Source organism: Armigeres subalbatus, chromosome 3, assembly GCF_024139115.2.
Source record: "Armigeres subalbatus isolate Guangzhou_Male chromosome 3, GZ_Asu_2, whole genome shotgun sequence".
Lineage (NCBI taxonomy): Eukaryota > Metazoa > Arthropoda > Insecta > Diptera > Culicidae > Armigeres > Armigeres subalbatus.
The window spans coordinates 8,847,000-8,870,449 of record NC_085141.1 but is presented as its reverse complement, the minus strand read 5'-3'; the positions used below and the strand labels follow the sequence as shown (position 1 = coordinate 8,870,449).

General features: G+C 40.0%; 1 protein-coding gene across 3 annotated transcripts; it reads left to right on the top strand.

Moving 5' to 3' along the window:
• Window positions 1-3,532: 3,532 nt before the first annotated feature.
• On the top strand, window positions 3,533-22,793 carry LOC134227201 (arrestin domain-containing protein 17). 3 transcript variants are annotated; one of them, XM_062708542.1, is made up of 4 exons: window positions 3,533-3,659; window positions 3,748-3,940; window positions 19,821-20,798; window positions 21,374-22,793. In XM_062708542.1, exons 2-4 carry the CDS (start codon window positions 3,826-3,828, stop codon window positions 21,523-21,525), a joined length of 1,245 nt encoding a protein of 414 aa, XP_062564526.1. In that variant the 5' UTR covers window positions 3,533-3,659; window positions 3,748-3,825; the 3' UTR covers window positions 21,526-22,793. The 3 variants fall into 3 exon arrangements, with proteins under 3 accessions (XP_062564526.1, XP_062564527.1, XP_062564528.1); XM_062708543.1 differs by having other exon boundaries at window positions 3,538-3,659; window positions 3,730-3,940; XM_062708544.1 differs by having other exon boundaries at window positions 3,556-3,576.
• The last annotated feature ends 657 nt before the right edge of the window (window positions 22,794-23,450 follow it).

The following is a 23,450-nucleotide window of genomic DNA, read 5'->3' as shown; positions in this document are numbered from 1 at the left end:
TTTCAGCATTTAATCAAACTAATATTCGACATGGCCTATTTATTTGTTTACTACCTTTATTTGAAGTCGAACTTACGTTTTCGTTTTATCACATTTCAGCACATTGGGGAAGTTTAACAATGTACTGAACTAATGATTTTTAAAGTTCTCTGTTCGACTATGATGTGATGCTCTGAAAGGGTGGTCGAATTGAGTTTGAATAGTAAGTTAATAAGCAGGCATTAGACATCCTTCTTAACCTTTGTCCTTCTTAACCATTGGATTTCACATTTATCTGATCTATCGCACAGTGGGAAAAAAAACATGCTTTTTCAGTTTGAGAGAAAATCTGGATTCTAGATTTGGGAAATTTGATTTATAGAAAAATAAAGATTTATTTTCAAGACATGCTTTTTATTTTCGTGATTTATTAAAGTGTCGGAGATTATAACGAACAAAACTGCTGGAGCAATAAAAAAATCATGCTGAACTAATTTTTTACTAACTAACGAAATTTACTAAAAGCCGGACATAACGCCGTTGAATAACATCGGGAAATTATTGAATCTTTGATGTGTGGAATCCCAATATTATCGCATGGATGTTGATCTTTATTGCGGCGAAATTGGAATAATCTTAGCATTTGACAATCATATCGCAACCGATTATCAAGAGATTCTGAGGAAGGCCGAATATACATTGATTTTATTTTCATAAATTCATAAATAGCATTGGGGACGGATTTTATTTTATCGTTTATCGACATTATTTTTACGTATTTTCCCTAGTGTGCGATGGTTATGACTGGCTGAACAATGGTTAAAATAAAAATCTTGTACAGTTATTAACAAACTGTAGTTTGACAGATCGACTTATTGAATAAGAGTCCAATTATGATTCATATTCAGCAATAAGATTATTTATGTTATGCATTAATTGAGCCATATCTAACAAATCAAGGATGGCGCGGATGACAACGTTACCGGCGGATGATCAAATGACAGCAGTTCGAGACCCGATTTAGGAAAATTTTAAAATGATTATATGAAAATAACAATTGCTTCAAAATACGTTCATTGGAGTTCTTACTGATGTTACCTTCTATGCGTTATTATTTTCGAAGAATTCACATGTAGCTGAATTGAGGCTTAGTAAAATGCTTATTAAAGGTTTAACGAATCAGTTAATAAAGTTGTTTTTCAAAATGAGATGTTATAGTTGTATAACTTCGCCAAAATTGTGTGAACAAAGCTTGAACAGAAATTGTGATAAGAAATAGTACAGACATAATTCAACACTGAATTAAATCATCACACTGATGTTAGTTCAACTAGTGAATGTTTGTTGGGAAGACACATCTCGAAGACCGTCGGAAAATGGTTTGTAATTTGCTAAATCATAAGACGCGTCTCGAAGACCGTCGGAAAATGGTTTGTGGTTTGCTAAATCACAAGACGCGTCTCGAGGACCGTCGAAAAATGGTTTATGGTGGCGCCTCTGAAAGACTGCTGGAAGAATGGTTTGTGGTTTGAAGAACATCAAAGCCTCGCCTGGAACACCGTAAGAAATTGGTTTGCAAAATTACAATGCACGCCTGGAAGATCGGTGGAAATGGTTGTGGTTTAAAACTATAAGGCGTGTCTGAAAGGTGGCCGAAAAAATGTATTGTAGTGTGTGAAACTCCTCAAAAAGTGCATTTCGCAAAGATTTAGGCCCAAAAAATTGGAAAAATATTTGTAAGGCTGTAATACATTTGTTAAATTAAGTTGAAAAATGCAGTTGAGCTATGATATAACGGAATCTGAGAGAAATGGAGAAATATTAAGTGCTGTACTGTTTGAAACTGTTCGGAAAGCCAAAAATATTATCTAGAAATTTATCTTGGAATGTTCTGACTTGGCCTTCAAGACATCGGCATAGCTTTTATCGTCAGACTTGACAATGATCGCTTCGCCTCTGCCTTTCCGCTTACCATTGCCATTGGAAGGCGCACCCTTTGCAACACGGGCTCTACCCTTCTTAGCAGATGTGAGCTGTGTTCCAGCTGCCTCCTTGCCTGCGGCTTCTTTCGCTCGTCGCTTCGTCTTCTTAGGATTTACAACCACAGTCCAAAGTTGTTCACCGTCCCGGCGAACTTCAGTTGCCCTCCTAGGTGGAGGCACTGACTTCCTCTGTTTCTTAGGATCCGCAATTTGCACGATCCTCTCCCGGCGTGATACAGTTTCCACAGAGAACTCAAAAAAAATTTCGTTAAAAACGTGTGTAAAGATTTAAATCGCACCTCAGAGCCGCCAACGCAGCCTGCCCGACATAAAAACTCAATATCACTAAGTGATGGCGTTGGCCAGTGGCGTAGCCAGGAAATTGGTCTGGGGGGGGGGGGGGGGGTTTCTGAATATTTTTTTTAATTCGAGAATGTTCGGGAAAAAAAATTTCTTCTAAAAATGTTGTCTCTGGGGGGGGGGGTTATGTCCAAAACCACCCTCGCGGCTACGCCACTGGCGTTGGCATATACTACATAAATAATGCAGTGCTGCCACCTAGGAGTGAGCTTAGGAGCAATCCGGAATGAACTCTAGCGCTAAAAAGTAAAACACGGCAAATTTTAACCAAATTTATCAGCACACTAGCACCGCGCAACGGGGGCATAACGACATACTTAAAAATAACCAGTACAAACTTTTACACAAGCACGCGAATGAAGATGAACGTCTGTTCTCTGTGCAGTTTCCTTCCTTGGTGGAGGAACTGGTTTCGATTTAGCTTCATTCAGGTCGGCCTGCACGACCTTACTTAGCTTCGGAGTTGCTCCGCTAGCGGCCATGCGTTTTTAAAGTTCTGCGGTATGGCTCTCGGCCAACCGCTTTTCATCAGTGAGGCGACGAATCTTTGATTCAGTTTCCTCACTAACCTTCGCCGCCTGGCGTATCGCCAACTCCTTTTCCTCAGTAAGAAGGCGAATCTTCCGCCTGTGCCTCCTTACTGGCGTCTAGTAGGGACCTCCACTCCGACTTCGCCTCTACCACCACCGAGCAGAGGGTTAGTACGGCCTGTATGAAGTCCAGTACGGCCTGTTTGAAGTCCCTACTATATCTGCAACGGTTGTCCAGAAAAGACATAATCACGTCCGTAATCACCTCAATTTTCTGGTCACCGCCTTCCTCGTGGCTGGTCATCAACGACTTGATGACCCGGGTTAGAGTAGGGCCGTCCATTTTTACCTCAACCGGCACATCCCACCGTGACTCCCGCTTACCAACAGTCAAAATAAACTCCACAAATATATACCCGTTGGAAACAATAACGAGCTCTGCGGAGACGTTTTATTTTTATTCCATATATTCATACCCGAGTTCATACCGATTTACAAATAGGAGCGCTGTACGCATGTACATTGAATCACCACATGACGTCAAACAAACGATGAATACAAACAGCTCAGGGCTGCTCACCCTCACATTCTATAACGGTTCCGAAACTGTCTGTCTGATGATGAACGTGATGATGACAACAGCGCACAATGACGGTGGACTCGACTGCTCATCATCATCATGCTTCGTCAGTTCTGCTCAACCAGTCACACGGCAGGGAGTTTACGTACGGAAGACGATTCCGGGAACCATATTCTCCTATAAGAAACATAATTCGTTACCATTTGAGGAATTAAAGTGCTAAGAGAGGTATTTATCTGCCTTTTCGCTAGAAAAGTTATGATAAATGCCTGTAGACAGTGGTGCTACACGTGAATAGTGTCCTCTTGCTTTCTAGTCCGTAGAGAAGAATCTCAAGTGCTCAATTGCAATAAAGTTAAACTGGTGGTGAGAGAAAACCAAGTGCTACCGAAGGATGGGCCTGAAGGACTGTCAAATAGAACTGGATAATCCCTGGAATACATATTATGCCGGCCAGACGGTAAATGGGAAGGTCACATTTACATTCGACTCGCCGAAAAAGATTCGAGGTAAATTGGTGATGTACGCTATGAACTGCATTAGGTAGCCAGAGTGTGTACCATAAATAGCATGCTGATGACATCATCCGAATGCCGATGATGGAAATCTGATAGACAGATTCGCCACCGTCGTTATTCGGATTGATGTGCAACGATGCGAGGATCTGGTTGAGTGGGTTCATAAGATCCTTTGGTGGGCAATGAAGGATGTAGTCAGCAGACTTGCTATCGATAGTCGAATAGGCTGAGGATGGTTCGCAGTGTAAACCACAGGAACCTTTTTTATGTAGGACGCCTGTTTCAAAAATCAAATACCTGTTTGCATTTTAATGCGTAATTTACGCATTGAATAACATGTTACAAGGCTCTATTTTAAACATAGTAGAACCAACGAAACCTGCAAAAAAAAAATTAAAAACAGGGATTCAATATTATTGTAACAATATCCCTAAACATTAACCCATGTAGTGGGAGATCTAACTGTGTTGTGGTACTTAAGATCGCAAAATAGGGTGGTACTAAATTGATTTGAACCAGTATAAAACTTGTGCGAAATTCAACGCTTTCGTTCTAAGGAAAATTGAAGACTACAATGAATAACAGGTCCACGTATAGTTAATGAATTACAGTTACAATAAACAAAAGCTCATTTTTTTCTACTACTACATATGTCACCGTCAATCCAAACGCGAAGGAACATTCATCAGACTGGAACCTTTAGTTTGATAATTATTTCCGCTGTCCTCAGTACTACCCAAATTCATGCAATATGTTTCTGAAAATTGAAAAATCAAAGAGAAATTAATGGTAAACATTTTAAATGAGCTCAAAGCTGAGAAAATGTAAATCGGGTAAAAACAAAATTCTGTGTAGTCTGTTGCACCTGATTCTGCTTTTTACACGATTTTTTTTGCAATTTGAACTGGAAACTTTACGTATCCCCCGGGACCCGAGTTACTAAATATTATTGTGTTGGACAGTCGGACAACACGAATAATATTAATCTGTTGTGACTATGTTGAATCAGTTTATGTAATGATTGATAAAAGATATGGGGTTTTTATGCCTCATTCAGTACAGCACTTCGCTATCTTAAAGAAGCTTTTCCCCATCCTCATTTCATTAAAACAATTTCTGTCAGATGAAATTAAATAAACAAAATAAATAAATAAATATAAAATTAACATACACATGCTGCAGCACCAGCAAGAGTGAAAGTGATATGATTTTTTTTAAGTTTTACGAGAAAGGCAAAAATAAAAGAAAGATTGCTAAAATGTACAAATTTGTTTTTAGTGTTTCAAGAAAATGGAATAAACCATCACACTCAATGAAGACATTTCTTCATTGAACTTCGTTAAGTAACTACACAAAACCGAACCACCCTAAGGCCTAAACCTAATGGTGTATTTAATCAAAGCCGCATTGCCTATGAAGTGAATCAGCCCGTTGCAAAGCGTTGCGTGTTTGTGCTGATAATCAACCAAATAAAATAATAAATCTGTAAAACTGGTGTCCAAACTCAACAACTTGAGATGACACACCGTCCGATTGGCTGACCCACTCCCATAATTCGACAGTGCATAGGTTACGGAGATCAAATGAATCGATTTACAGCACTACTAACCAGTTGGGTGTGTGATTCAAGTGTTCACAACTCCCCTCAGCTCGCACACTTTGTGTTCAAAAGAAGCACGCTACACTAACTGTTGGCAGTCTTAGGTGACGAACGGAATGATAATTATTTTTATAAATAGGACCCGGCTACCCTCGCAGTAACGAAAAACAACAGCCAGCGCTGGCTCAAAACGCACTACAGATTTAGATGTTTTAGATAGATTGGTTATGTGCAATCGTAGACAGAGCGGGAGGTGCATTGTGGTGATGGCGCTAGCAATGGAATTCAAGCGTGGTGTGATTGCAGGTGGTTGAAACTAACGGTGCTGAAACCAACATGCATGACGGGGTCGGGAAGGATTTAATTTGAATCCTTTATCTACTCACACAGTAACACATTGTTCAAATCACCGTCCTTGCTGTGCCAATCTCGTTATAACAATATAAACCTAACCTCAGCTAAAGGAGGGAAGTTCCAAGTTAAATGAATACTTAGTGCTAGTAATGGACCCCGTGCGTATAATGAACCCCCTGAACAAATTGAACGATCATTTTCTGCAAACTTCCGACGGGTGGAGTTGCTTCATGTAACAGGACAGCAGTTCCATACATTTGTTATGGACAAGGAAGCAGGAATTTGGTTATACAGGCCGGACTCGATTATCCGGAGTGTTGAAAAAAATTTCACTCCGGATAATCGAACCCTCCGGATAATCGAGCCATTTTTTTGTTGTTGCTGAAAATTTAACTTTTGCTCAAATAATCTTTATTTTGGTTATATAACATCTAATAAAATATCCCGTTGGTCCGTTCATGGATTCTGACTACCGTTAGAGGTCAGCGCCGATCCGAAAATTGTCGGCGGCAACGTTTGTCATAATTTTGGTCCGCGATGGCTCGGCGATTTTTTATTACGTTCGTAACGTAAAGTTTTTTCTCAGGATATTTTAAGATATTAACGGGAGAATCCTTTTTAATTTCCCCGGAAAAATCTATTGAGCTGTCCCAGGAGATTCTTCCAAGTGTTTCGAATTTTCAACAGGAATTGCTCTAAAGTTTTCACGGGAAATTGTTTAGAAGTTTGCCTATGAAACCGGGCATGCATGCTTCGAATTTAACCGAATTTCCTTGTGTTTTTTTGAAGTTTCACAAAACTTGTTTCCAACAAAATTTCAACTGGATTTTTTACGGAATTGCTTTGGATTTCTACGTGAAATTCCTTATGTTGTCTATTAGTAATTCTTCGGAAATTCTACGAGAAAATTATCAAAAGACGAAGGGTCGTTTGATAGAAAGTCATTTGACCGAATACCACATGGCTGAATAATACGTTAGGCCGAAAGCTATCTAGCCAAATTCCATTTGTCCGATACGGTTATTATGTGGAAAATGGTTTAGCGGTACGACCAAACTAGTCATTTAGCCATTTGACCGAAACGGTAGTTTAGTAGGAATGGCAATTTACAGGGTGACCACTTATCTTCCATTTTAAAATTCCCGCATTTCCCGACTTTTTCCCGATATTTTTGAAAAATTCCCGATATAATTTTGAAGATTTAAAATAGAAATTTCTATTCTAATTTAAAAAAAAAATCGTGAGTGATTATATTTTATTTTAAAAGTGCTTTTAATTTCTTTTGATTCTTTTGATTCTTTGGCTAATTTAGGTAAATTTTTGAAACCTCTTACTATATTTAAAATTAATAGTTCTAGACCAACATTTGAAAAAGGTGTAACAGCCAAAGTTTATTCTTTACAGTTCTTTGTCCATGTATGTAGACGAGGAACCGGGAAGAATAAATTTTGGCTGTTACGCCCTTTTCAAGTGTTGGTCTTTAGCTAATTTTAAATATATTGAAGCATTCTTTGAGAGAATTTTGCGTCTGCCAATATTTTGACATCCATCTTCTCCAACACTTTCAAACTTCAGAGATGAGCCTACATGCCCGTTTCAAATCAATCAGAGACGTGTAGGGTTGCAAATCCTTTTTTTATCTTTATTATAGAGATTCATCTCTTAAACTGCTGCAAATCACTTTAATAAAAATAACCTTCATGTTCTTCATTCCTTGTTACCAATCTCTATTTTTTTCCTCAATCTATTTTCAGTTCATGAGAATTATTTTACCTTGACCAGTGATGTATTATTGATATGATTATTTCCACTATTGCTACACATCCCGATCTCATTGTGGCATCAGAATTTATTATTTATGCCAATCCTTCCATCATCCTTAAGCTGGTGTACGATCTAACACTGTTCATCGATCTAAAGCACTTCTTCTGTCAGTGTTGGTAGAATCATACTCAAATCTCAATCATCGAGGCTTCACGCACGAGTTAACCCGCTTGCGATTTTGTAGGGAGCGCATTGCGCTTGAGTTTCTCGGACAGAACCGCATCGCTCTAAAAAGCGTCAAAACGCAATCGAGGCGTATGTTTTGTTTACATAAGGATTTATTTGCCATTGTTGTAAGCGAAAATAAATAATTCAATACATTTAACAATGAAGAACACGTAAAAATCATGCAATGATGCAAATCGCGATTCGAATCATGAGCGATTCACTGGGCAATGATTCTGATGGGATTTGAGTCACGCATGATTCGAAATGTGGCAAAATTAAGATATTAACAAAGAATGACTAGAGATTCTTGAGATGTGTGGAATTGAACATAATTGGATATACTCGAAACTGTCGACAAGTCTCCCGACAAAACTCGAGTCGCTTTCAAGAGAATATCGATCAATCATCTTCTTTATGAATTCACAAGCTGCAACGAAATGCTAATAAGCTTTTTCATGGACTCTCGGAGATATCTTTGGTCTCATAAACCTGCCAAAGCGTAGGTGACATGTTGCTTTCCATCATCACTACACCCAACCAGAGAATGCATGATTTTATGACAATCGTGCATGAATTCCATGCACAGATTGCATGAGTCTGAGGCCCATGCACAGATTGCATTAAGTCAATATAGCAAGCCATTGCATTAGGTATCTGGTCACGAGAAAAAGGAACTAGGTTTGTGTTAGTGTCTACATAGAATCTATTTTAAAACTTCCGTCGAGGAACGAATTCTTTACACATACTTCGCTTACAAAAAAATTTGACCGAAATCGAGAATTGAACCTATGCCGTCCACCAAGCCTAGCGCTATCCGGCTGACGCGCTTGCCATCTGGGCTATACACTAGCTGAGAGAAGCAGTGATAGAAGACTATTATAATCCTCGTTCTATACTATGTGAATGAAGTAGAAGGGTAATAGAGATAGCAAAGGGCGATGAAAATGGAATTGGCTCTGCGTCCTTGTCCACCATCAAGTTGAACGGAGTCGGGAAGATTGTGTGAGTCGAAGCTATGCTGATGTACACGATGCATATATTTGTTGCTGGAGGAGCTAAAGAGAGTCGTTTAGATGTGTTGGTCGAAACCAAATAAACCGATTTAATGCAATGAGTTGACGTAACAAGTATAACATTCTGTGAGTGGTTTGCATGCGAGATTTGATACAAAATGATTAATGCAAAGAATGTCACAACTTTTTGTTTTGCGTGTACCAATAACAGCTCTAGATATTGAAGAATTCTGGTTTCAATATCATTTTCATTATACAATAGCAGACCCGACGAACTTTGTTTCGTCTAGAATTGATTTATTCTCTGATTAGTTCTCGAGTTATGCAGAAATTTCTGTTTCTGTTTTAAACCACCACCGAAACATATCTTCCCTTCCAAAACCAGCCAGATTTGCTTCCATTTGCTTGATTAATTCTTGAGTTATGAAGAAATTGGTGTTTCATTTGTATGGGAGCCTTCCTTTACAAAGGGGGCAGAGTCTCGAACCATCTTAAGAATCTTTCCCGACCCCAAAAACCTCTGCAGTCTGCATACAAATTTTCACGCCGATCGGTTCAGTAGTTTCCGAGTCTATAAGGGCCAGACAGAAAGAAATTCGTTTTTATGTAAATAGATTTGACAAAGCCGGATACCTCAAATTCTTTAATGTTTCAAACGTTACGTGGAAAAACATATGCATTTAAAACAGTAAATATTTTTTTTCATGTTTTACACTAGAATAGTTATACATGATTTAATGAAAAGAACAACTGATGACTTTTTTCCCGATTTTTTGTATAATTTCAAGAAATTCCCGACTTTTTCCCGCATTTCCCGCATGGACTTTCAATTCCCGCATATTTCCCGCATTTCCCGATTTCCCGACTCACTGGCCACCCTGAATTTAGCCGAAAATGTTATTCGGCAGATCGGATTATACGGCGAAAAACGTCGACCCGTTCAGCCAAACGCCATTTCCGATTAAATGAGCTATCGGAGCAAACGCCTTTTTCGGCTAAATTATCAATTCGGCCGTATGATCTTCACCCGTACGTCGCAAACCGTTTTCGACCTTATGTCACCTCGTCTGGCCAAGCAGCATTTTCGGTCAAACAATTTTTTTTCGGCAGCTTGAGCAAACAACACCATATGTTCATTTCGGCCAAATGGCCTTTTTCTACCAAACGACCATCTAGGCTTTTTTGGCTAAATGACCTATTCGATTAGACGACTTTTCAGTCAAATGACCTGTTCTTGCGATCGACATTATCGGCCATATGTTTATTACGGCCAAATGATTTTATGCCAGTCGAGTTTCGGATTTATGACATATTCGGCCAAACAACAAACGGCCCTTCCCCGTCGAGATTCCCAAATGAAATTCTTTATAACTTACCCGGGAAATTTCTGGAATTTGCATTGTTAGTGGCGTCCGTCGTCTAAGCGTATTTGCAAGCCATGGAGTGTGAGTTTGATTCCCGCCCTTGTAAGGAGAAAACATTTAGTGAAGCGGAAAAAGCTCCACTTGTTCACTAGGTGCTGTGTGAATATCCTGTCCGTTGTCTAATGCTAAGTGTTAGGTATTCAGTCTGTGCGAGCTCTGGTCAAAGATGGTGATCCTGTCTTTCTTTCTTTTAAATTCTACAAAAAGATCTTCCTAATTTTTAAGAAAGTTTATTCAGAATTTCAACGAAAATCAGAATTTCGAAAACAGATTTCGAAGAATATTCTTCAGAATTTTCATAAAAAGTTCTTAGTTTTTACGAAAAGCTTTTTCGATTTTTGAACGAAAAAATGTAAGGAATATTCAAGAAAAATAGCCTTTTCACGAAAAATCTTCTGAAGGTTCAACGGAATTGCTATAAACTGTCGGCGGCGACGGCGCACACCTCTAACCACCGTGTGGTCCTCCGGGAAATCTGGAGGATCCCAAAAAATGAAAACTTCTAAATTTTATCGTTGAGCACCAAGATTTTTCTGATGCATTTGTTTTGTTATTATGAGTATGCACTTAATGTTGTGGCTTATACAAGCTGTGGCCTTTCGAAAATTTCGGAACATCCGTGAAATAAAACAAAAAAAAAATGAATTTCATTGCATAGCACCATTTGACATTCTAACAACGGAATTTATTTCATTTGATTTATTCAAATTAAGGCCTCTGCAGTACATAAAATTCGTCTACATTCAGCTCGGTCCGTATTTGCACGTCGCCAACTTTGTAGACCTCGGAGGGACCTCAAACCGAACCACCTTGCTCTCTGCGCACCTCGCCTTCTTGTCCCCTGCGGATCCCTATCAGGAACCATTTTCACCATGACATTGTGTATGGATCACCTGTTTTTTGTATGGATTGTCACACTTCAGTGACCCCCCTTCCCCCTCTAAGCTTTACGTAATTAATGGATGTTCCCTAAACGTAAGGATTTTTTGGTGTTACTATGCGTACACCAGTTCCAGTGTTTGAATCTATACATGGACTACGTTGGCGAAATAACAAATTTTTCATATAAATATTAAGGCCGTTCACAAATTACGAAATGCTGGAAGGAGAGGTAGCCGGTCAGACTGTACGTTATGATTCATACAAACCAATTAAACCTTCCATACAAAAAGCGTTAGGAGGGGAAGGATGGAGGTTCAAAATCGTCAAATTTAGCGTTACGTAATTTGGATATTCCGGAGGACCATTTGGTAGCATGAGTCACAATGTCAATGCTGTACTCAGAATGTACATACGAATGCTTAAAAAAATAGCGGTGCTTTGAATTGAAATTCATAAATTGGCCATTTTTAAGAATGTTCTTGATTTACATTCCCTTAAGGTTCTTTCACAAAATACGTAACGCAGAATTTGATAAATTTGATACCCCACTCTTCCTCTCGCAACCCTTTTTTATGGAAGGTTTATTTTTTTTGTACGGACCGTAACGCTTGATCTGACTTCCTCCCTCCCCCTAAAGCGTTACGTAATTTATGACCAGTCCCTTAGGAAAGCGAGAAAGGCACTATCATTACTAGGTGTCTTGCATATATTGGATACGTTACGGATCTTTTTATTCTTCTTCTTATTGGCATTACGTCCCCACACACACTGTCCCCACAGCTTAGTGTTCATTAAGCACTTCCACAGTTATTAACTGCGAGGTTTCTAAGCCAGGTTACCATTTTTGCATTCGTATATCATGAGGCTAGCACGATGATACTTTTATGCCCAGGGAAGTCGAGACAATTTCCAATCCGAAAATTGCCTAGAACTGCACCGGAAATCGAACCCAGCCACCCTCAGCATGGTCTTGCTTTGTTGCCGCGCATTTTACCGCACGGCTAAGGAGGGCCCCGGATACGTTACGGATACATTATTGTAATACATATTTCTATTTTTGTAAGATGGGTAAAAATATTACTCCGGATAATCGAGCCATTTTCTCCGGATAATCGAGTCCGGCCTGTATTAACTAATTTGTAAATGTAAATATGGCAAAGGGTCCATTACTAGCACATTACAGGATCCATTATAGGCACAAGGAACATGTGGGAATGGAACATGTAAATCAAATGGGGGGACCATAATACGTATATGAACAAACTCGACGTTGCGTATTATGGACCCGGGGGTGACCATAATAGGCATGCTAGCTACATCATTTGAGGGGGTTAGAAGCAGAGGGGTGTAAGTGACATTTTGGTCAAAATTGAATTGACTACCTCAAAAAATCCTTTGGTTCTCGAGCTTTGCGGCAATATGTTGATATAGGTTGTACGATGTTTATAAAAAATGTGAAAAATCACAGAAAATTAGTAATTTTTTGAACTTCCATACAATTTGTATGAAGCGAAAAAATATTGAAAAACTTTGCACCTATTTTTCTCAAAACCAACTTTTTGTCACTTATACCCCTTTGCGTTTGACCCCCTCATTTTAAAATGCTTGCTTTAGCAGTAAAAATGAATGTTTTGGCTAGTTTTATGCACGAAAACGATGCTGATACCTGTTGCTTGTCATCTGGCCCAGCAGAACTACAATTTGTCAAGAGGCTCGTTCTAGCGGAGCGACTGAAGTAAATTTTAGTCGTTAGGGGGTCCATTACTAGTACTAACTCCCTATTCATATTCATTAAATAGAGGTGAGCCAGCCTAGGGCTTAAATAAAGACAATAATAATAATAATAATAATCATCCTTAACTGAGATTCCATAAAAATCTTCTACCTAACACCAAATAGTGAACAGATTTCAGTCAAAATTAATTAATCGACACTAACCAAGAAAAGTTTCTAATCCTTTTAGCTTAATCTTCTTCTTATTGGCATTACATACCCCCAAGCAGCAGTGTTCCTTTTGCACAGTGGTTCCTAACCTGGGACACTTGTACCCCTGGGGGTACTTATCCAGGTGTACCTCGGCCAATGCATAATGGCGGATTTATTACAATTCCAAAAAACTTGAGCTTGAGCTTGTTTGACTGCCCGTAGTTGCTACTCCATTATGACCAGATCAGCTATTCTTGCACAGAGAACCAACAGATGTTTGCTTGGGACTAGCACTCATCTTCAATGTACAAGTATTGGTGATCTCATTTGTTAGGTCACACTGGTGCCTGCCACGTCAGAATGCAAGTCAATGTAGGGAAGTGGGAGAAAATGATAATGCAATCACTCGCCCACTGCAAGCCCAAAGCTATAGGATCACTCCAAAACCGAATTTTTCAATCTAAAATCTTTGTATTTTAAATTATATGCATGGCGATCAGTAAATCGAAGTCTTTTGAATCCTACCAACCAGCATAGTGTATGAAGGGCTGTGGGACAAACGATCAAGAGGACAAAGCGTCGAATGAACATCTTCTTTTTCTTTAATGGTTCCACATTCCAACTGGAACTTTGCCGGCTTTTCAACTTAGTATTCTAATAGTATTTCCTATGTATCTTGTGTGGCAGTACAAAGGTACACAATGCCCAGAGTGTCGAGAAAGTTTCCAACCCGAATACATCCTAGAAATCTACTTGATCGAGACAAAATATTGAATAAGATGTTAAGAATATGCTTATGAACAAAAATCTATACTTAATCTAAAAGTTCAGAAGCCTTCATTTGAGAAAGGAAGGAAGGCCCTTTTCCGAAAGCACAGAGGCTTCCCGAGCAGTCTGATATCATAAATAGAGCAAATTGAAAACATGTTTCGAAGTCGACATCAAATTGAAATAATAATTTGCTTTCCATTCTAATTTTTCGTGATTTATTACATTTTTTTATTTAATTTTACTGTAGATTTCAAATTTGTTTGATATGGCATCAAACTTATTACTTATTTTGTTAAAAACAACCCTGTTTAACCCACCTAGCGTTGTTGGTGCCTTTCTCGTGCAAAAAAAATATGTGTTAACATTTTTTAGCGTGTTTGCGCATAGAAAATAGTATTTTGGCCATAACTTCGGATCCCATAGTCCGATCTGCCCGATCAGTAGCAAACAATGGGACAAGATTCCCCGTCAAATGGAACTTGTTGCGATCAATTCGACCAATGCTAAGTTCCAAAAAGCGTTTCTACAAAATTTTGTACACATACACACATACATACATACACACATACAGACATCACCTCAATTCGTCGAGCTGAGTCGTTTGGTATACAACACTATGGGTCTCCGAGCCTTCTATTAAAAGTTCGGTTTTGGAGTGATCATATAGCCTTTACGTATACTTTGTATACGATAAAGGCAAAAACAACATCAAAATAAGATTTCAATTTGCTTTCATTGACAGCAGGAATAGTTTTCGATTTGATGTCACAGTAAGATTTTTCTGCTACAGATTTTGATCTTTTAACTGTTAAAACGATCAAAAGGATATCAACCTGAGTTATCAAAATTAGGCGATTTCACAACAACAAAATAAGTTATCGACTTGCTCTCAAGCTTTGTCCGGGTTGGAAGACAAACGACTAAATTATGGACAATCCGGACACGAATAATAAAGAACGTGTTTCATTACGTGTTTTATTACTATAGCAGATCGAAACACATAACAAACGTAATTGAGTACATATTTATTTGTTTCTCTTCACAGGGGTGGATTCGTGTATGCGTCTAGCGATACATTGCAATATAGCGCAACACTCCTCCTCACGAATCTATCATCTAGTCTTCCCTTCCTGATTAATCGGCATAGTTGCCAATCCCATATCCGTTGCAAACTTTTTGACCTTAATTGACCCAAGCGGCTTGGTCAAGATGTCCGCAAGCATGAACTCCGAAGCACAGTACTGCAGCTCGATACCACCAAATGTGCAGCAGCTTTTAGTGTAGTGGAACCGCGTTTAGACCTCTTCTTCTGCTGATCCAAAGCACTATGGTCCAGGTCCAGGATACAGATTTACGCGGAAAGATGCATTTTACGCCAAAACTATATTTTTTAGAAAAAAACGGTTGTTCTACAAAATTGTTCGAAATAGTAAGGCCATCATTATGGTGCAACAAAGAAATAGGGTGGACCATCATATAAAAAAATATATAGAAAATATTGTTTTATTTCTTGGAATATTGACATGATATGTTCTACAAAGTTGTAGCGCAACTTATTCTGTAGCTTTTAAGCTGGATGATTTAGAGCAATTTTACTTAATTGGATTAGGGTGTACCTCACAAAAACAGTATTTTTGATCTACTTTTTTTGTTTTAGATTTCTCGAAAAAGTCGTCTTGAAGTGACTTTTAGAGCTTAAAAAATTACAACTTTTGATGGGTTAATATGCTCAATATCTTCTTCCGATCAAAAGTTATAATTGTTTTTCTGTCAAAATTACTTTTTTTTCATAAGTTGATATCTCCGGTGAGGGCAGACCAAAAAAATATGTTTACACGGCATTTGAAAGAGAAAATCATTTTCCTTATTATGTCAAAACGTTTCCTCGTTGAGCCTTTGAAAACAAAGGGAATCCCACTTCCAACTTCAGAGTCAGAGCTGCCTTGATCGTCCAGAGGAAGAGACGAATAGATGGTGTCAGAAACAACCGATGAAGCGGCCTTTCTCAGCATCTCGGCGTAGCTTCGACGAGAACGCTGCTGAAGAGACCGTTTCTGGTGAATTCGCATCTGTATGTACGTCGGGCAGGCTTCGAGAGCATGTGGTGGGCCTTCGTTGCAATAAACACATTTCGGCGCCGTCTTGCACGCGCCATCCACATGCTTCTCTCCACACGATGCAAAGCGATGTTTATTGCAGCAGTACTGAGCGGTGTGGCCCAGCTGCTTGCAATTAACACAATTCATCACCTTCGGTACATACAGCCGAACAGGTAAACGAAGTTTGCCAATCACCACATAGTCAGGCAGTGCGGACCCGGAGAATGTCACACAGAAGGAGTCTGAAGGCGAATAAACTCGCTTCTCCCCCTCCTGCGATACTGAATGCATTTGCTTACAGTCCAGAATCTCAACAGAAGGCAGCGAAGCATTTTTGAAACGGCCAGAACCTTGTTTCAAACTCTCGCATGTCATGCTCCCCCCCGTGATCACTCCCGCGATTTCACACACTGCTGACGGGAGATAGACCTTGTATTCAAGAGTGAAAAGCTCAAAGGAAGCAATCTCGTTGGCCTGTTTGCGATCAGTACAAGTGACGCGCAACTTACTAGACCCAACCATGTCAATGGTTGTGACAGACGAAAAACGCTTTTCCAGATCTTTGCTAATCTGACTGATATTTAACCGTTTGCCTTTGGGTCGGAAGAAAACAACGTAAGGCCCACTAGCGTCGGGAGGGTAGGTCTTGTGGCGGGGGTTCGTGGGGGAAACATCTATGTTGCTAGTGTCCATTAAGTTTTTTGTCGGTACACCAGATTGCAAAGATACATTAAACAGGGAATACGAAGTACCCCCGCCATCATCGCCTTCGTGCATTGCGGACACGGGGTGTGCCGCTGCAGCGAGGCACGCACAATAGGCCTTTTCATGTGACACTGCCGAGACTGCACTTGTTTACAACCGCTGAACAGGCCTGCAAGTCCGAAGCTGTCACTTTCATAGAAGAACTGTCAATTGACGATAAAATCAGCTGTTTTTAAACGTCTCGTGAAAAGGCCCATTCTAAACTAGACACTTATCACAGGGACAGAAAAAAAAAACACACACACGAAGGTAATGTTTGGAGACACGGGGGGAGGCGAGTGAAAAAGAATTAAAAAAAAACTAATCATATAAAACTGGGAGGATGGGGGAAACAACGAGAATGGAAGGATGAGTGTACTTAACTCTCTGGATGCTGCTTCACCAGACTCTGTTTCTGCAGCGCACACCGGACCGTCCGTCGCGTGTGTGTTGTGCCACTCTTCGATCTCGCACAGCAGCTGGATGGTACAAGCCGCGGGGGGCGATGGTACGGCGGCGATTGTTGTATTCGATGGTTGATGATGGTATTACACGGACAGATAAATCAACCCAAACTTTGAGTTCAATATACGCACTATTGAGAATATCGCAGAAAAAAATTACCCAAATTTGGGTAGTTTTCCCTTTCTTTCCCATGATTGCTATCAAAACTAGAGCAAGATGCAAACACCTCACCGAGGTTGCTCAGCCCAATAACCCAAATTTGAGTAAATTCAATATTCTCTATTTTGGGTTGATCAAGGTCCGCTTTGGATAAATTAAACTCAGCTTTGGGTAAATTGTTTACATGGGATTAAAGGCAAACTACCTAGTGCCAGAAAAGTCATTTTACTCAAATTTGGGTTATTGGCCCAAACCACGGTTTTGAGTGCAAACAACCCACTTTTGGGTAGTTTTGGTTTTCAGTGTAGATGACGAACGGAGCTCACCACCACAAGGGACTATCGGCGTGGGGCGATTATGTTTTTTCGCGCGTGACGATGGACGCCGAAAATATTCACTAATAAATCACGCTGATTTTCGCACTAACGGAATAACTTTCAAATTCACGCTAATAAGGAACCTTTCCTCTGATTTTCGGTAAAAACCTTAAATCGTAAGGAAAACCCGAAAAAGGAACGGACCGTACGCGGACTATCGTCTGTCTCGCACGGATGCTCGACGTGGAATGATCAGTACAATTGTTGATGAAGAATGTGTGTATCCGCCAGACATTCTAAATACTCACGCTCCTCTAATGTGAACGTGTACTATACACATGTGGAAGTGTTGGCTTGACAAATGGATTGTGAGTGATTCGACTATGCGTCCAATTTGGGAATCTCGAGCTCATTCAGTAGCCGCTAGGTTGCGAAGGCCGACGGAGGTCCTTCGTAGCTTAGTTGGTTAAAGCACCAGTCTAGCGTACTGAGGGTCGTGGGTTCGAGTCCCATCGAAGGGAAAGTGGTTACCTCCAATACATTTTTCAAATCAATATCTTCCACATAATGTACATATTCACATATGAGTTTTCAGAACATTGTAAATCGTTTTGAAGTTTAGCACTGGAATCTCAGGATTGGCAGTTCGATAACTGTAAAACTGTTGCAGTTATCGAATTGCAGCTATAACATATTGAGGTAGCATGCAACTTACCTTTAACCTCAGGGGCTGCCTACTCTGCCGTTCGAGAGTCGTCGATGGTTATGTTGGGCCCAGGCCGTCGCTAGCTGTGTTCACCGCCACCGTGTGGGGTATGGTGTATGAGCGTCGTTGGTCGGACGCCTGGAGATTACGTCCGGCTGTCACTATGCACTCGCGCCGAGAAAGGGGTATCCCCTTTTTGCCTTTCTCGTACAACTAAGTTGTACCGAAAGGCTATCATTTCACTCCGAAAACGAACTTTTTATAGAAGCCTCTGAGACCCATAGTATTATATACCAATCGACTCAGCTCGACGAGCTGAGCACATGTCTGTCTGTCCGTGTGTATGTGTGTGTATGTGTGTGCACAAAAGCTATAAAAAACATTAGACAACTTTTCGTATAGTAATCCTTAACCGATTTTCTCGCAACAAGTTTCATTCGACAGGGGACAAAGCCTTGTTGATCACTATTGAATTTCATAACGATCGGTCATTGCGTTTGAAAGTTATGAAGAAAATGGTACATCGGACCATATAAACCCCATATAAGGTTGATGTCTTAGCTAAATGCGAGAAAGGCACCACCAACGCTAGGTGGATTAATCTGGGTTTTTTATAGAAACTAGCTTACACGCGGCTAGCCACAAGCTCACTTTTCCTGTCCACGACTACGACTATTTTTCGGGGTTCGATTAGGGAATTCAATTATCTGGGGCACTGAGGTGGCCGTTCCAAAAGGCCAGTTACTCGGCACTACCCTGGACTGTCGCTTCTCCGCATACTCCACCATTGCTAGGCACACGCGATCGGCTTTTCAATTACCGAGTATTCACTTTCACTACGGCCGGTTGATTGGGACCAAACGATGTGACCATTAGGGTCCAACGTCACGGAATAACTTAAGTTTCCTGGCGGATTCCGGACTATTTCTCGGGATATCGACGCACAATTCGCGCACTATCGGTACTGGGCAATATTCTCGCCAACCGCACAACTTTGATATACTAAATCGCGGTATAGATCGTCTCGGAAAGCACACTCGACCGAACTCTTCACAAACTCTCGCAGCAATCGCTGGCTCAAGCCCAAAAGAGGACGAGCAATGGAGCTGAATCTCCAACGAACTCTCACTTTTTCCCCATTCTTTCTGTGTTTCCGTCCTCTCAACCGTATCGTGTGACTTTGGTAGCAGAAACTTGGATAGTTTTGGTAGCAGACTCCTAACACAAAACAAAATACATATATCACGTTTGTTGAATTTGGGACGTGATTTCATGTTACACAGTTGAAAAGTATTGCAGTTAAATTACTTGCAGTTGGCGAACCTATACTGTAAAATGAGTTTTAAAGATATTAAAGATCACAGATATTAAAGTATAATTCAACCGTATTGACCAAAAAGTCTTTCTATCATCCGGCAGGCATCGTGATCAAGTTCTCCGGAGAAGCGGAAACCAAATGGAGCCAAACCGAAACGAAAACCGATCAGGAAGGAAAGCAGTATGAATCGACGACGAACCTCACCGGTCAGGAGGAGTATTTCCAAATCCAGTACTACCTGCTGGGTGGCAAAAACAGCAAAGAAATTGATCTGGAGGCGGGAACTCACAGTTATCCCTTCACCTGTGCGCTGCCTCCCACTCTTCCTTCGTCGTTCGAAGGTGAATGGGGCTTCGTGCGTTACACGGTGAAAGTCACACTGGATCGACCGTGGAAGTTTGATCAAGATGTTAAGATGGCCTTCACGGTTATCTCACCGGTGGACCTCAACACGAATACTCGCGTTAAAGATCCCTTCAAGCTGGAGCTGGAGAAAACATTCTGCTGCTTTTGTTGCGCTTCCGGACCCCTGAGTATTATCGTGCACATTCCAGTGACTGGTTTTGTTTCCGGACAAACGATTCCATTGACAATCGAGTGCGACAACGCAAGCAACGTCGGAGTGGAATCGGTTAAGCTAGTGATGCGGAAATTGCTCGCTTTCCACGTGCATACTCCACGTCGTGAAACGAAGAAAAAGAAGGAAGTCATTTCTGAAGTGTCCGTGGGCCCTGTGGAGGCCGGTAACAGCCAAACGTGGAATCAGCACATCCAAATACCTCCCTTACCGCCATCGAATCTAGTCAACTGCGGTATTATTGACGTGGACTACGACATTAAGGTGGAAGCAGTCGTGTCCGGTCCACATGCCAACCTTGATGGCAACATCCCAATTGTGTTGGGAACGGTACCATTGAGCTCGTTCCAACCTCCACCCCCATACACGGACAATCCCGCGGAGGTGGACCCCTCGATGCTGCCAACGCAACCGGTTAGCCCGGCAAGTCCACCGAACGGAGCCGGTGGAGCATTAGGCTGGAATATCGCTGACGGAGGGGATAGTCTTTATCCCAATATACGTAAGTATTTTAAAACGTGATCGTAGGGATGGCCCTGATTTGAAGTTTTGGAAATTCACTTTGTTCAATTGGGAACTTCCGGCTGATCTCTTCGCGTAACTCTAACCGCGCGCGAGTATGATTTAATTACATCAGTAAGCATCGCTAACTAAAAACAATTCATTTATTGATCAATTGATAGTAGATCAAGGCAGCAACTGCTCTTGCACACTTCGCGTTTCTTACAGAAAACTCGGTCAACCGAACGATAACACGATCCAAAGCGCACTAATTAATTACCTCCTTTTTAAGCATTTTTTTTTCAATTTCGTGGACGATTGGGCGTACCGAACGATACCACGATGTATGGCGAACCAATAAATAAAAATAATTTCCAACGCCGATTCTTGAAAACTTTCTGGTTGTAATTTTTCTCAGATTTCCTAAGCATAAAATATTGACATGCTAACCTCATGATATCATAAATCACAAATGGTGACTCAATGAACACTAACACGGGATTAATTTCAAATTAATGTTTGATTGATTGATTCAATGTATATTGATACATATTGTTTTATTTTTTTTCTTTCTAGCGCCTCCTACTTTCGCGGAAGCTACATTCAAAGCACCCAACATCTCAAACAAAAATGATAGCGAATTTACTCGCTTTGTGGGACCATCAGAGTACGCTCCACGGTACCCAACGTACGCATTCACGCCATCGGCTCCACCAGCGGATTTGTAGACTTCTTTCATAGGGTGCGGCAATAACACAAAAGAGAAAGAAGGTCCTTTCTTTCCTGCGAAGCACAGTTTTGTTACTAAATATATTTTTAGACATAGCCACAATAAGTAAACAACGGTATTGAGTAAATTTCAATATACTTTGTCGCAACGTTATAAAATGAACAGGTCAAAACGCACATTGAAGCAAAAGATGAATCTGTCTAAACTAAGAACAAAACTACTAAATATATATTTTAGCTATGTAATATCTGCTCGCGATTGTGACCTAGTCATAGGGCGAATTGATCCTAAATAAAAAGCATACCTAACACACGACAACATTACCCTCATACTATTGCTACTAACCAACTTACATATTAGATGCATCATACCGTTTATAACACTAATACCTTCTAAGCCTTCTACTATGTTCAGACTACGAGCTTGTAACATGTTAGTCTGTTCATAGTATTACTAGTTTGAAAAGCTAGCATGTAGCCAAGCGCAACTCGAATTAACTCAGAATGAAACACAATCATTTACAACACAGTAACTAGCATCACATTTTTCGAAACAAGCTTGCTACATATCCGTCTCACATTATGGTTATAATTTTAAGCGAAAAAAACCCTACACATCATCTCAAACAACTTTGAAATGCCAAATCCACTAACGAACAAAACATGGACTGTGTTATAATGAAGAGCCGTTCTATATCAGAGTGCCTAGTTTATAGAGAGGTTTTAACAAAGATTAGAGAACAAACTATGGAAAGCCAAAAGAGTTAAACTGCCGTTCTACGCATAATTGTCCCATGTACATAGGAAATACCAGCAAACATGGGACAAATATACGTATGACGGCAGTAAAGTTCTTGCAAATAATATATGAAATCCGCTTCCAATGAACGAGAAAATTAAAAGGTCAATTTCGAGAAAAAAAAATGATTTCGATCAAAAACAAACAAAAATTAAGCCAAAAAGGCGAAATTGCTTTCCACATTTACAATATTACACTGTATGTGATGCCAGAATACCGTCATATTGTAGGAAACTTTTTTTCGGTAGTAAAATGTTAAAATATTATGTCATTATACAACTTCACTTCAAATCACCTCTGAGCAGTGAGCCGTGAATTCATGGAAGTAAGTTTGAGTAGGATGTAAGTAGTTGATGTAAATGCTTCCAATAGATTTTGATTTCTGCGCTTTTTTATTAACTTTTTAACATATTAACGTTTTTGTTTCAATTCAAAAATATAAAAGAAATATAGCATTTTCCTAATGTATTGTATTGTTTGTATTTTTATGATTGAATTTGATGGAAACAAAAGTCTCGTGATTAAAATCAACACCCTGGGATTTCTATTATAATTCTCCAGGAGGCGAATATAGTACTGATCATTCTACGAAAACCTGCCATAAGACTCGAGTCACGTACGAGACACTGAAGACGACCTTACAGTTTTTTTTTTTTTTTTTTTTTTTTTGTGGTGGTTACAATGGCAGCTGTCCCTTGCTATTAATCTACACTGTACCCCGCCCATATTGGCTTCTATGAGCCTCCCGTTTTTCATCATCACACAGACGTTCCTAAGCGATGTTGCTCATGTGGTCACTGTTATGGGCCGTGTTGATGAAAACAAGGATTTGTATAACAGCCCACCCCCATCATTATAAGCACTTAGTATTGTCAAACTACCATCACTAATATCAACATCACTCTTTTCTTCTTCTTTTTTACCTTTACAAAAGTATATAAGTTTTTCTGCCACTACGAATCATTTCACTCAGTATAAGCAATGAAATCACGCATCATATATACTATCATTACGTTAATGTTAACATAGTCATCATGATCACCGAAAATTATTGCGGTCACTATCACCGTATCGTTCTTTCTCCACATTCACAACTTCTCCACTATCTCAACTCCCTTAAGCAGG

Coding starts and splice junctions, on each gene's coding strand:
- LOC134227201 (XM_062708542.1), top strand. CDS start 3,826: ATGGGCCTGAAGGACTGTCAAATAGAACTGGATAATCCCTGGAATACA. Junction 3,941..19,820: donor CTCGCCGAAAAAGATTCGAG/GTAAATTGGTGA, acceptor ATCATCCGGCAG/GCATCGTGATCAAGTTCTCC. Junction 20,799..21,373: donor TAGTCTTTATCCCAATATAC/GTAAGTATTTTA, acceptor TTTTCTTTCTAG/CGCCTCCTACTTTCGCGGAA.